The sequence below is a fragment of the Piliocolobus tephrosceles genome, chromosome 8 (assembly GCF_002776525.5).
Source record: "Piliocolobus tephrosceles isolate RC106 chromosome 8, ASM277652v3, whole genome shotgun sequence".
NCBI classification, from domain to species: domain Eukaryota; kingdom Metazoa; phylum Chordata; class Mammalia; order Primates; family Cercopithecidae; genus Piliocolobus; species Piliocolobus tephrosceles.
The window spans coordinates 131483222-131495557 of NC_045441.1; the positions used below are offsets into that span (position 1 = coordinate 131483222).

Genomic DNA, 12336 nt, shown 5'->3' on the forward strand with positions numbered 1-12336 from the left:
TTGAACCCTAAAGTCGTCTTAGCCACAGCCTGCATTTCCTATATTCACAGTCGCCCTCCAATACCTTGCTGGGTTTCTCCTCCCCGACCTCCCTGCCCTTCTCTACTCTTGCCATGTTGAGAGACTCCAAAGTCCATTTCCTGTGCCCTGGGCTGGAGACTTCCTTTCTGTAGTGGTCAACACCTACCTGTGCTTCAGATCTCAGCCTGATCAGCCCTAGTGATAATCACCACTATGCTTCCCTCGGCTCCCAGCTGAGGTCAGTTTCCCTTTAATAATGTCTTATGCTATCCTGTGTCTGTTAGTCAGTAGAATTTAGCACAATTGGAATCTTCCAGATACTTTAAACCCCATGAAGGCCAAGGCTATGTCTGCTTTATATCCCAACAGCAGTGCCTGGCACAGGGGAAGATCCATTTCAAAGAGAATGGATGAGTCAATGACGCAGTGAATGATGGGTGGATGGATGAACAAATAACAGGAGCACCCTAGATCCATTTTACCCTGGCAGAGATCTGGCATTAACTATAAGAAATCTTACCCGTTTGATTGCTGGGCTAAGGTAGGTCCCTGAAATTAACGAGGAGTCACTATCATGGGTAAGATTCCTCCTGTGTCTGTAGCACCAGACCTCCTCCACGTCTCTATGCTCTCCTTCGGACTGTTTCCCCACAACAACTCTAGACAGATCGGACATCCATTTCCAGAAACCCATGCACACAGGTTTGTGATTTTGGAACCACTTCTGGTACCAAAAACTCCATTAGGTTTACATCAATAAAACAGAGCCACTAAGAGTATTATGGAGAGGAGGATGTATGACAGGAGTTAGACCTTATATAAATGTAGGGGGAGCTGAGGAAGAGAAGGTCTGGAGGGGAGATCTAGCCAGCAGATTTAATTCATGATTAATGTGACCTCTTATTCTACTCAAAGGAGAGCATACGATTTCAAATAAAAAAATATTGATTTTTCTTTGTAAAATTTGGACCTAAATAGTTAGCTACTTTTGTCCCGTAATTGTCTTAAGTTGGCTAATGGTGGAACAAATCTTTGATGCTAGGACTTTGGTTTCCTTGGAAGAACAGGAAAAACAAAAACAAACAACAACAACAACAACAAAAAACCTCATGCATATACAGCCATACAGGCTCTGTGTTTTGGAGGAAGCATAATAAAAAAGAAACAGAAAATCAGAATTCTCTTCTGGAACCTACACTGGGGCTGTCCTCAGAGCAGGCTGTGATGTGAGGAATCTAATCTATGGGGGTATTTCGCAGCTCAGAGTGCAGCAGACAGTTCCTGACCCCATGCATTTGGGGGTGAGACTTGAGACAGTTGAAAGGCTATGGAGCCTTGACGTTCTGCACTCTCAACCCTGGCCTCTCCCTGAATTTCACAGATTAACATCAGACCAATTCACTCCCACTATTAAAAATATTAAAACAAAAACCGAGGAGGAACAGTGAGCAGAAGCAATAAACTATTAAAATGAACATCTTAAAGATTTTAAATTCTGCCATCATAAGATGTGAATGTTTGAAGAGCTACATTTAAATGAATACAAGAAGGAACTAAAACAAGGACACGAAAAAAGAGACTGCCCCAAACCATCAAAAAACATTAAAGAAATAATCAAATAGAATGTCTAGAAATCATTATGATTACTCCAGAAAACAAAATGGAAGCTAAACAGCAGATTCAATGCTTCTAAAGAGATTAGTAGCAATATCAAAGATGGATCTCAAGAAATCACCTAGAATGAAACACAGAAAATTAAATGTAAAATATAAAAAAGTGAAGGAACAAGGAAAAAATGAAGTTTTTAGAATATCAGAAAGTATAGAATGTTTTATTGAAATTTTTTTTCCTATATATAATTGAAGTTTCAGAAAGAGAAAATAGGGCAAATGGCCTGAGATGACTGTGTATATGATGTTAGCTGAGAATGTTCCTGAGATATTTGAGACCGAAATCCTTGTTCAAGAATTGAGATGAATTGCAAGACGAATAGGCAGGTCCCAGTGAAATTGCAGACCACAAATGACAAAGAGAAGATTTTAACAGCAGTCAAAAGGGAGAGATAAATATCTTTCAGTGGAATAGAATGAGAGAAATAGTTACAGTCAAGAAAGAGAATTAAAAATAACCGTTAAATCAGAATTGTAGTCCTCAGTTATTGAAGATTCAGATTGATTTAAAAAAATCTATAGGACAGGAAAAGAAAATATGGAACACAAAAAAATTCTGTGAGTTTGCCACCAAGGTATCTTTTCTGAATCATAGTTAACGAGGGTGGGAAATGATCCCAGAAGAAAGGCACGAGGGCAGTTTGTGAGGAAACCCATGTGATGGGGCAGTCCCGTTGGGCACGTGTGACTGGGGGAATGGAGGAGGTTGTGGCATGAATGGGGATGGCAGAGGGGACCCTGACTTGCAGGAAAGACAATGAGCTCACCCTTTGGTGCCTGGTGTTGGGGTTGCTGTTGGCACATCCTACAGAATGTGCCGCAGACAGAGGAGCGGCTGTGGGATGAGAAGGTGAACTCGGAGACGCAGCGTGAAGCCTCTCGGTCCAGACAGCACAGCAGCCCAAAGGGATGTCCCATGCAATAATGTTGTTTACAAGGAGCTTATAAATATTTAAAGTAATCATCCAAGTGTGTTCTAATATAAATCCTGTGTTCCCGAGGTCATGCAGATTGGGAGAGGAAGTGATGTCACGGTGAGAACTTCCGTGTAAGGACAGGGACGTCCCTCCTCCTCTGCTCCTGCTCACAATGACCCTGATCTGGCAAAGCTCCCATCCTGCCCTGACTCTGCCATGGGCACCAGGCTCCTCTGCTGGGCAGCCCTGTGCCTCCTGGGGGCAGGTGAGTCCTCAGACACCAACCAGCCTCATTATGTGTGTGTGTGTGTGTGTGTGCCGGGGGGTGTTTGTATGTGTGTGTGTCTGTGTGTGGAGGGGTGGGATTCGTGTGATGACTAAAATTGTTTCCCTTGTTCTGTTGTTCCTAACTTGTGTCTCCACAGATCACACAGGTGCTGGAGTCTCCCAGTCCCCCAGGAACAAGATCACAGAGGAGGGAAAGGATGTAGTGCTCAGGTGTGATCCAATTTCAGGTCATACCGCCCTTTATTGGTACCGACAGAGCCTGGGGAAGGGCCTGGAGTTTTTAATTTATTTCCAAGGCAAAGATGCACCAGACAAATCTGGGCTGCCCAGTGGTCGGTTCTCTGCAGAGAGGCCTGAGGGATCCGTCTCCACTCTGAAGATCCAGCCCACACAGCAGGGGGACTCAGCCGTGTATCTCTGTGCCAGCAGCTTAGCCACAGCGTGGCATGGTCGCCTCCTTCCTGTTCACAAACCTCATCCTTCTCTCTCCTTGCAGCATCTAGAGACCCTTATCAGAGACCTCTCTTTGCTCCCCACTCCCTGTGGGAAACAAGTAGATTTGGACCTCAGCTGTCCTTTGGGTAGAAAGAGACCACAGATTCACCCCTAAGACACAGTAACCGTAAATGTGGGTGGTGGAAGCAATTGTGGCCCACTGGACTCTAGGAGTCTTCAGAGCCAGCTCACTGCTCTAAGGCAAGCACTGGGTGTCTTAGCCTCAGCCTTCAGGGCTGGGACATGCAGTTTTCTTTGGGGCCTGGGAGGTTGCTGCCCACATACAGAAGCTTTGGGCATGGGCAAGGAACAGGCCTGTTTCCCTGCATGCGTTCGGGCATCTGGCATCTGCAAGGTCTGAAGCTTCATCCACAGGAACATTCTTTCTTCTGAAGCCTCTTCTATTCCTGTCACGTTGGAAGTTTTCTGCAGTACCAGAGCAAAACAATCTTCGTGTTTGACTTAAACATCTTTGTGGCTTTTGTGACAGTTACTTGATGAATACAGTCATGATAACAATAAGACTTCGTTTCTTCTGCCTAGTGTAAGCAATGCGTGTTCTTTATTTTGTGTTCATTTATGACTGCTCCTGTCTTGGGAGACTGAACCTTGCGTCCACGACTGCTCCAGTGTCAGCTTGGTTCACTAGGAAATTGGGTTTCTAGAACCTGAATACTGACAAATAAGAATTGTACATATGTATACCACGTAACCTGCATTTAAAAATGTGTGTACATGGGCCTGTAATCCTAGCACTTTGGGAGGCCGAGGCGGGCAGATCATGAAGTTAGGAGGTCGAGACCATCCTGGCTAACACGGTGAAACCCCATCTGTACTAAAAATACAAAAAATTAGCCGGGTGTGGAGGCGGGCACCTGTAGTCCCAGCTACTTGGGAGGCTGAGGCAGGAGAATGGCATGAACCCAGGAGGAGGAGCTTGCAGCAAGCTGAGATGGCACCACTGCGCTCCAGACTGGGCGACAGAGCAAGGCTCTGTCTCAAAAAAATGAAAAATAAAAAAGTACGTACATGGTGCAGCGACTAAATCCAGCTAATTAACATATGCAGTACCTCAATCCTTATCCTTTCCTGTGGTGAGAATACTTGAAATGTACTCTGGTAGCAATATTCCAGAATGCAATCCACTGTTACTAACTCTAGTCATTGTGTTGTACAATAGATCTTTTGAACTTCCTCCTCCTATTTAAGTGAAATTTTGTATCCTTTAACCAACATCTCCCCAGCACCCCATCTCCACCCCAGCCTCTGGTCATTGTTGCTCTAGTCTTTTGATTTGAAATAATTTCCCTGAGGTCTTTAACTCAAGATGATGGAGTTTTAAAAATAATGATGCTTATATTACTTTTGTTTGTTATTTTACATATTGCAATATAGTTTTTGTTGCAAATATAAATAAGTATATTGTAATAAAAATTCTTCACCTCTCTTTGAGTGAAGTTACAGTTCACATATATGAAATTTCAAGTTGTGGTTAGAGCTGACATGATTATGGATCATGGGTTTCCTGGAGTCCTCAGAGACAGCCCCGTACACAAAGGTTAAGGTAGAATACCCTAGACCCAGCCAGGACAGAGGTGCCCTGAGTCCTGCAGAGCTGGTTGGGGAATTATAGATCTTTAAATTCACTTATCAGGAATTGTGGTGGCTCAGATACCAAATTTCTTTCTCTAGCAAATGATAATTGTTGGCAGGGATTGTTCTGAACCCATTGTAATTGTTTCATCAACAGATCATTCCTTTTTTAGTTGCCCTGTGTGTCCTGGGAGTGCATAAGTCCCAGGCACAGATGGGAATTCCCTGACCTTAGGATGCTATTCCAAGGACTTCCTTGCTGGACCCTGTCTCCAATTTTTCCCACCTTTATCCGCATGACCCCTAAGACAAATGGTCCTAATAGTGGACCAGCTCTGAAACTTCAGCTTGAACAGAATATTAACCACAACTGTAAACACTGATGCTGAAAGAAGTGGTAAAAAAGGTGGGCAGGGTTTCCCACCTGCACTGAGAATGAACATACAAGGATAGCAAAGGGAAGATTTTATTAATAAGCAAACAAGAAGCAATAAAGGCCCTGCTCTAAATGAATGTAACTAATCTCTTTGAGTTAAAAAAGGAGCATGTCAATAAAAGTATTTCAAATCAAAGTCTAGAAGCTTCCAAATCAGCCAGCACAACCCTGAGAGCTCTACACTCTGAGCAACTAACTTCAGAGAACTCTTCAATCCTTTCTGGGCTCAAACTTCCCTTTGTCCACTCGAAGACCCAGGGTCACACTCTCATCCTATTATGAAAACAATGTGCTTCGATATTGTTGCTGATGCCTCATTTCTAGGAGTTGAGTATTAAGCACTGAAGAGCTTTGAAAGTTGTGCTTCGGAGTCCAGTGATGTGCTGGAGCCAGCTTTTCTGACTCGCAAGAGACAAATACGCACACTCTTCCCTTCAGTGAAGCCATGTTGACAGCTTGAAATCCACTATAGTTCCTTTGTTGATACAACAGAAATTGGTAAGTGCTACTAGGCATGTGCCCACCTCCACAGACACTCAGTTTTCCAGCACATCACTGGAATGTTTTCTGAGAAAATGATATTCCTGTTACGTCGTCATGTCTTGCGGGGCCAAAAGGACTCCGAATTCACCTCTTCTCTGTTCTTGCTTTTAGAAACCATGATCTAAGGTGACCTCAGCTGACACTATTTCTATTCAATCTCCAAATTCCCTTACTTTATGGGTCCGTGTCTCCTGTAAGCACACCAGTCCAGAACATGACAACTATTGTGAGTGTAGCTAAAGGATACAGTGAATCAGTTTATTATTTTCACATTATCCTTCCTTGCATGGAATATGTAGATGCTGCAGTCATTGGGAACAGGGATGGGGCAAGCAGCAGCTCTGGGCTGTGAACCACTTTACAGCCAGAAAATTCTTCAGTGGCACAGACACACCCTGGGGCATGGACTAATTTGCTTTGGAAACTAAGCAGCTCCACACCAGTCACCAATGACCTTGGATCTGTTTTCAGCTGAGAGGTCAGAAAGATCACACTCACCCTAAATGTTCTCCTCTCCAATACAGAGTACAGCCCCCGTCCATCTCAGTCCCTGGAGGTCATCCGGAGCTCCCAGAGAATCTCTGCTCTGGGGCAGAATCACCAAGGCTCCTCCTCGCTAGCTCTCTACAGGCTCCAGCAAGGCTTTTCTGCCAGGTGCAGGGCATGAGTATGGCTCTGTTGTCTGTCAGGTAGAGGGAGGTCATATAGTGATGTTTGTATAAGAAGGATTGGGTTTCTGAGGCTCCTCTCAAATACTTGATATAATTTTATTTGCTTTTTGTTTCACTCTACAATGTTACCATTTAGGAGAACAATTATTTTGGTTGCATTATTTATGGCACTGTGAAAGATGTTTGTGTTTAAATTCATTTAAGAAATCATTCCAATTATGCATCTTTTCTGTTCAGATGTAATCTGAGGCAGTGAAAGAAACAGCAATGATTTTGAAAACAGTCACTTACATGCCCTGTGATAAAGGCATTGTTCAAGGTTCATGACTCACACCTAACTTTCAATCTACTGGAAATGAAAAGGCACAGACTTGGGGGCCTGTGATCAAGCCACGAGAGAGGACTATGCCAGTTACTGTGGGACTTCAGGGCACGAAGAGATGACCTCCCCTTTAGACTCTGCTCAACAACGAAGGAATAAGAGCTGGTCCATGAGAACCTGAGGAGAGAAATTTCGGGAGCCTTTCACTGGGATGGAGCAAGGGCTGTAGAGCAAGTCACTGGAAAGGGAAATGCTTCCTCTGGTCTGTCACAGAAGACGGTGGATAGAAAGGTCATATAATCCCCAGTTCCCTGGCTGATTTGCTTCCGTATGATACTATTTTGCAGCAGCGTACCCTCATCTCACGCCACTCCTCTACCTCTTCCAGAATCATCTCCTCCCTCTCTGCTCTTCAGATCAGCACCTGTGCATGGTACAAGCTATTCCTTTCCTGTAGCAGGCCTTTTGCTGGTCTTAATTATATCCATCCTGATTTTCCCATTAGATACTGCTCCTTCCATGATTGCTTATTGCCTTTCAGGGGATTTTTTTTTTTTGTCTTTCCCCCGAGATGGAGTCTCACTCTGTTGCCCAGGCTGGAGTGCAGAGGCGCCATCTCGGCTCACTGCAAGCTCCGCCTCCAGGGTTCACACCATTCTCCTGCCTCAGCCTCCTGAGTAGCTGGGACTACATGTGCCTGCCACCACGCCTGGCTGATGTTTTGTATTTTTTAGTAAATACGGGGTTTCACTGTGTTAGCCAGGATTGTCTCAATCTCCTGACCTCGTGATCTGCCTGCCTTGGCCTCCCAAAGGGCTGGGATTACAGGCATGAGCCACCACACCTGGCCAAGGGATCCTATTTCTTACATCCCAGTTTTACTTTTTACTAATACATATCTGACCCCATCTTGAAGGTCATCACATTATCTGCTTAGTCTTTTGCTAATCTTTATTTTTACGGTAGCATTGTCATTTGGGGGACATGTTTGTTTATCTTTGGTAATGGAAATGAAATAACTTTACACTTCACTTTCTGTGTTTTATTCCTGCTTTAGAGTAAACACTATTTCCTTCCATTCTTCCCATTCTATTCCTGTCTCTTTAGATAGTTTTAAGGGAGAAAATTCAGTGAGACTGTAACTGCAGCTATGGGGTAAGAATTATTTAGAATGAGGATGGGATGTTAAGCTTGATAACTCAAAGGAACAGTCAGGGTTAAAAGTAATGTTGGGATTGGGGTTTAGGGAAGTAGCTCATAAAACACTCAAGATGGCATTTCTAGAATAGCGTCTCAGCTCACTCTGCAGACACTTCCCAGCATCCCCTTGGGCCATTGCAGAAGCAATGATGAAACTTCACTTATTGGCCACAGGATGGCACTGTGGTCCACTGGGATCTAACGGGCTCCGGAGAAGTTTGTAAAGCAGCCTAGGAGGGAAAGGGTTAAGAAAAATTAGGGCTCGAATCCAAGATTATGTAGATTTTGCAGCAGTTTTCAGTTATTTCTAGACTACCTACAGCTATGCAAGATGCAGGAAATACCTCTAATCTTTAATGAGATCCACAGTTGAAGAATTTTGGCCTGTCAGCCTTGATGTCAGGGGCAGGTGCAGACAGAGGAGCAACTGTCTCAGAGGAAAATGGGAAAGTGAAGGGGGGGCTGTGGCTTAAGCCCAGTGAGTCTCTGCTGCACCTCATCTTCCCTGCAGCTGTTGCCAGGCAACAGCCTCCATGAGAGTAGGTGGATCCTGCCGAACCCAGTCAGAAGGTCCTGGACTAGGTGAACTCTGTAGGCATGGAGGGTAACACAGCAGGCCCACCTTTCACAAGTTTGCAAAGTCTGGGCTCTAAGCCTTTTTTTTCCTTTCCTCTGCAGAGTTCTGCTGCTTCTGAAGTCTTGTCTTCACTTTCTGCCTGCCTCTCCAACAGTCCCCATGGAGGCGGGGATCAGCCAGACACCAAGATACCACAGACACACAGGGAAAAAGATCACCCTGAAATTTGCTCAGATTCGGAGCCATTACTCAATGTTCTGTTATCAGTAAGACCAAGAACAAGGGCTGAGGCTGATCCATTATTCAGGTAATGTTGGCAGCATGACCAAAGGTGATGCCAAGGAAGGGTACAATATCTCTGCAAACAAGCTCAAGCATTTTCCCCCAACCCTGGAGTCCACTAGCACCAGCCAGACCTCTGTACCTCTGTGGCAGTGCATCTGCAGCACTGCACAGTCAACTGCTCTCTGCACAAAAAAGGGCAGCCATAGGCTGGAGTTGGGCAATCCTTCCCAAGGTGTCTGTCTCAACCAGGAGAAAAAGCTGCCCTTTTTGAAGCTCTTCTAAGATGTCCCCGCAATGGGCTCTCAGTCTGCGCATCCTCCTGCAGCAGGAACTTCAGTGTGAGCTGAGGTCCATCACTGTGATATAGATGCACGAATGCAAACAACACTTAATGTTATTTTGCCCAATTTGGAATATTCTGGCAGTTGCCCTTTTTTTGTTTCTCATTGGCTTGGTCATTTTTTCTCCATCGCTTTATGTTGAGCCTATGGGAGTTGCATATGAGATGGGTCTCCCGAAGACAGCATACAGTTTAGTGTTTCACTTGTTTATCCAACTGTCACTCTTTTAATAATAAATGACTTTTATGTGCTGTATCTAGCATGTCTACATCCAAGGTTAATATTAATACGTGTAGATATGATCCTGCCATTGTGTTGTTACTTGGTTGTTATGCAGACTTGATTGTGTAGCTGCTTTATAGTGTTAATGGTCTACGTACTTAAGTGTGTTTTTTGGTGGCTGGTGGTGATCTTTCATTTCTATGTTTAGCACTCCCTTCAGGACCTCTTGTAAGGCAGGTCTGGTGGTCACAAATTCCTTGAACATTTGCTTGTCTGAAGGGATCTTATTTCTCCTTTCCTTATGAAGCTTAGTTTGGCTGGATATGAAATTCCTGGTTGGAATTTCATTTCTTTAGGAATGTTAATTATTGGCTCCCAATTGTTTCTGCCTTGTAAAGTTTCTCCTGAAAAACCTGCTGTTAGTCTGATGAGATTCCCTTTGTAAGTGACCTGCCTTTTCTCTCTCACTGACTTTAATATTTTTTCTTTCATGTTGACCTTGGAGAATCTGATGACTATGTGTCTTGGGGGTGGTTGTCTTTTATAGTATCTCATAAGAATTCTCTGTGTTTCCTGAATTTGAATGTTAAACTCTCTAGCAAGGTTAGGGAAATTTTGTGCTCAATATCCTCCAATATGTTTTCAGTGTTGCTTACTCTCTCTCCCTCTCTTTCAGACACATCAACGAGTCATAGGTTTGGTCTTTTTACATAATCCCATATTTCTCAGAGGTTTACTTCATTCATTTTTCTTTTTTTTATTTATTTTTTGTCTGACTGAATTGATTCAAAAACAAGTGTTCAAGCTCTGAGATTATTTTCTCAGCTTCATCTATTATGCTGCTAATACTTCTGATGATATTGACATTGTTGAGGTTAGTTTTTCAGCTCTATCACATCAGTTTGGTTCTTCCTTCAAATAACGATTTCATCTTTTGGCTAATGTGTCATTTTATTTGATTCATTAGATTCCTTAGATTGACTTTCAGCTTCCTTCTGAATCTTGATAGTGTTTGTTTCTATCCTGTTCCTGAATTCTATGTCTGTCATTTCAGCACTTCAGCCTGGTTAAGAATCATTGTTGGGAAGCTAGTGTGTTCTTTTGGTGGTAAGAAGACACTCTGACTTGTTGAGTTGCCAGAGTTCTTTCACTGGTTCTTTCTCATCTCTGCGGGCTGATGTTTCTTTAATCTTTTAAGCTGATGTCTTTTGGAAGGGTTTTTTGCTTTTATATTCTTCTATGCCCTTGAGGGTTTGACTGTTACATAAGCTGGGTTCAGTAGACTGGCTTCATTTCTGGAATATTTCGGGGGGCTAAGATTCAGCTCAGTACTTCTGGGCTGCGTGTTGTAGGCCTGTGGTGCTGGAATTAGGCCCAGAGCTTTGATTTTTGACACCTCGAGGTTAAAGCATCTGCTACACCAGAGGGACTGGGGCATTCCCAATTCCACTGGCAACAACACTCCAATGGGGGATGCCAGCCAAAGTACTTTTTCCAAATGGTGGCATTGGGGTACATGCTCAGAAGTATGTGCCAATAACGGCAATGTGGCAGTTTCCATGCATATGTTTGTGCTAGCTTTTTTGTTATTATACGGTAACCTTTGCCTCTTTTTATAGTTATTGTCTTGAAATACATTTTATCTGATATAGATATAGCTACTTGTGATCTTTTTTGGTTTTCATTTGCATGAAACATCTTTTTGTATCTCTTCACTTTCAATCTATATATCTTTTTAGGGGAGGTGTGTTTCTTGTAAGTGACAGATCATTGGGTCTTGTTTTTATATTCATTCAGCTACTCTCTGTCCTTTGATTGGTGAGTTTAAATCCTTTACATTCAATGTTGTTGTTGATAATTAAGTACTTGCTCCTGCCATGTATTTGTTTCCTGGTCTCCTCTTCATTTGTTTCTTCTTTCCTGTCTTCTTTTCAGTAAAGGTGATTTTCCCCAATAATGTATTTTCATTTCTTGTTTGTTATTTTTGTGTATCTGTTGTATTTGTTTGTATTTAAAGTTACTATGTTGCATATGTTTGTATTTAAAGTTACTATGCATGAGGCTTGCAAACAATATCTTATGCTGATGACAACATAACACTGATTGCCTAAGCAAACAAACCAAAAACAAGAGAAAACTAGTAAAAATCTTATAGTTTAACATTGTCCTTTCAACCTTGTGTCCTTTCGTTTATATCTTAGGTACTGTCTATGTGTTGAAAAGCTGTAGTTTTTTTTTTAATTGGTTCATCTTTTAGTCTTTCTAAGTAGTTTACACGCTGTAATCACAGTGTTATAATATTGTGTTTTTCTGTGCACTATTATCAGTTAGTTTTGCACCTTCAGATAATTTCTTATTTCTCATTAATGCTCTTTTCTTTCAGATTGAAAAGCTCTCCTTTTCATTTCTTCTAGGACAAGTCTGGTGTTGAGAAAGTCCCTCAGGTTTTGTCCGGGGAAGTCATTCTTTCCCTTTCATGTTTGAAGGATATTTTCACTGAATATACTATTCTAGTATTAACTTTTTCTTTTAGCACTTTAAATATGTCATGCTCCTCTCTCATGACCTGTAAGATTTGCACTGAAAAGTCTGCTGCTAGACCATATTGGTGTTCCATTGTATGTTATTTGTTTATTTTCTCTTGCTGCTTCTAGAATACGTTCTTTATCCTTGAAATTTTGATTTATCCTTGAAGTTTCATAAATGTCTTGATGTAGTCTTTGACTTAAATGTGCTTGGTATTCTACAATCTTCT

At 42.6% G+C, this 12336-nt stretch overlaps 3 gene segments (V, D, J or C); all 3 read left to right on the forward strand.

Annotated features, from left to right (window-relative positions):
- LOC111532386 overlaps positions 1-12336 on the forward strand; it is a 512723-nt gene that overhangs the window by 112339 nt on the left and 388048 nt on the right.
- The window catches only part of LOC111521481, a 514718-nt gene that overhangs the window by 105367 nt on the left and 397015 nt on the right, over positions 1-12336 (forward strand).
- Positions 2714-3934, forward strand: LOC111521494. The segment is given in 2 exon segments: positions 2714-2873; positions 3034-3934. Coding segments are annotated over 2 exon segments (522 nt in total).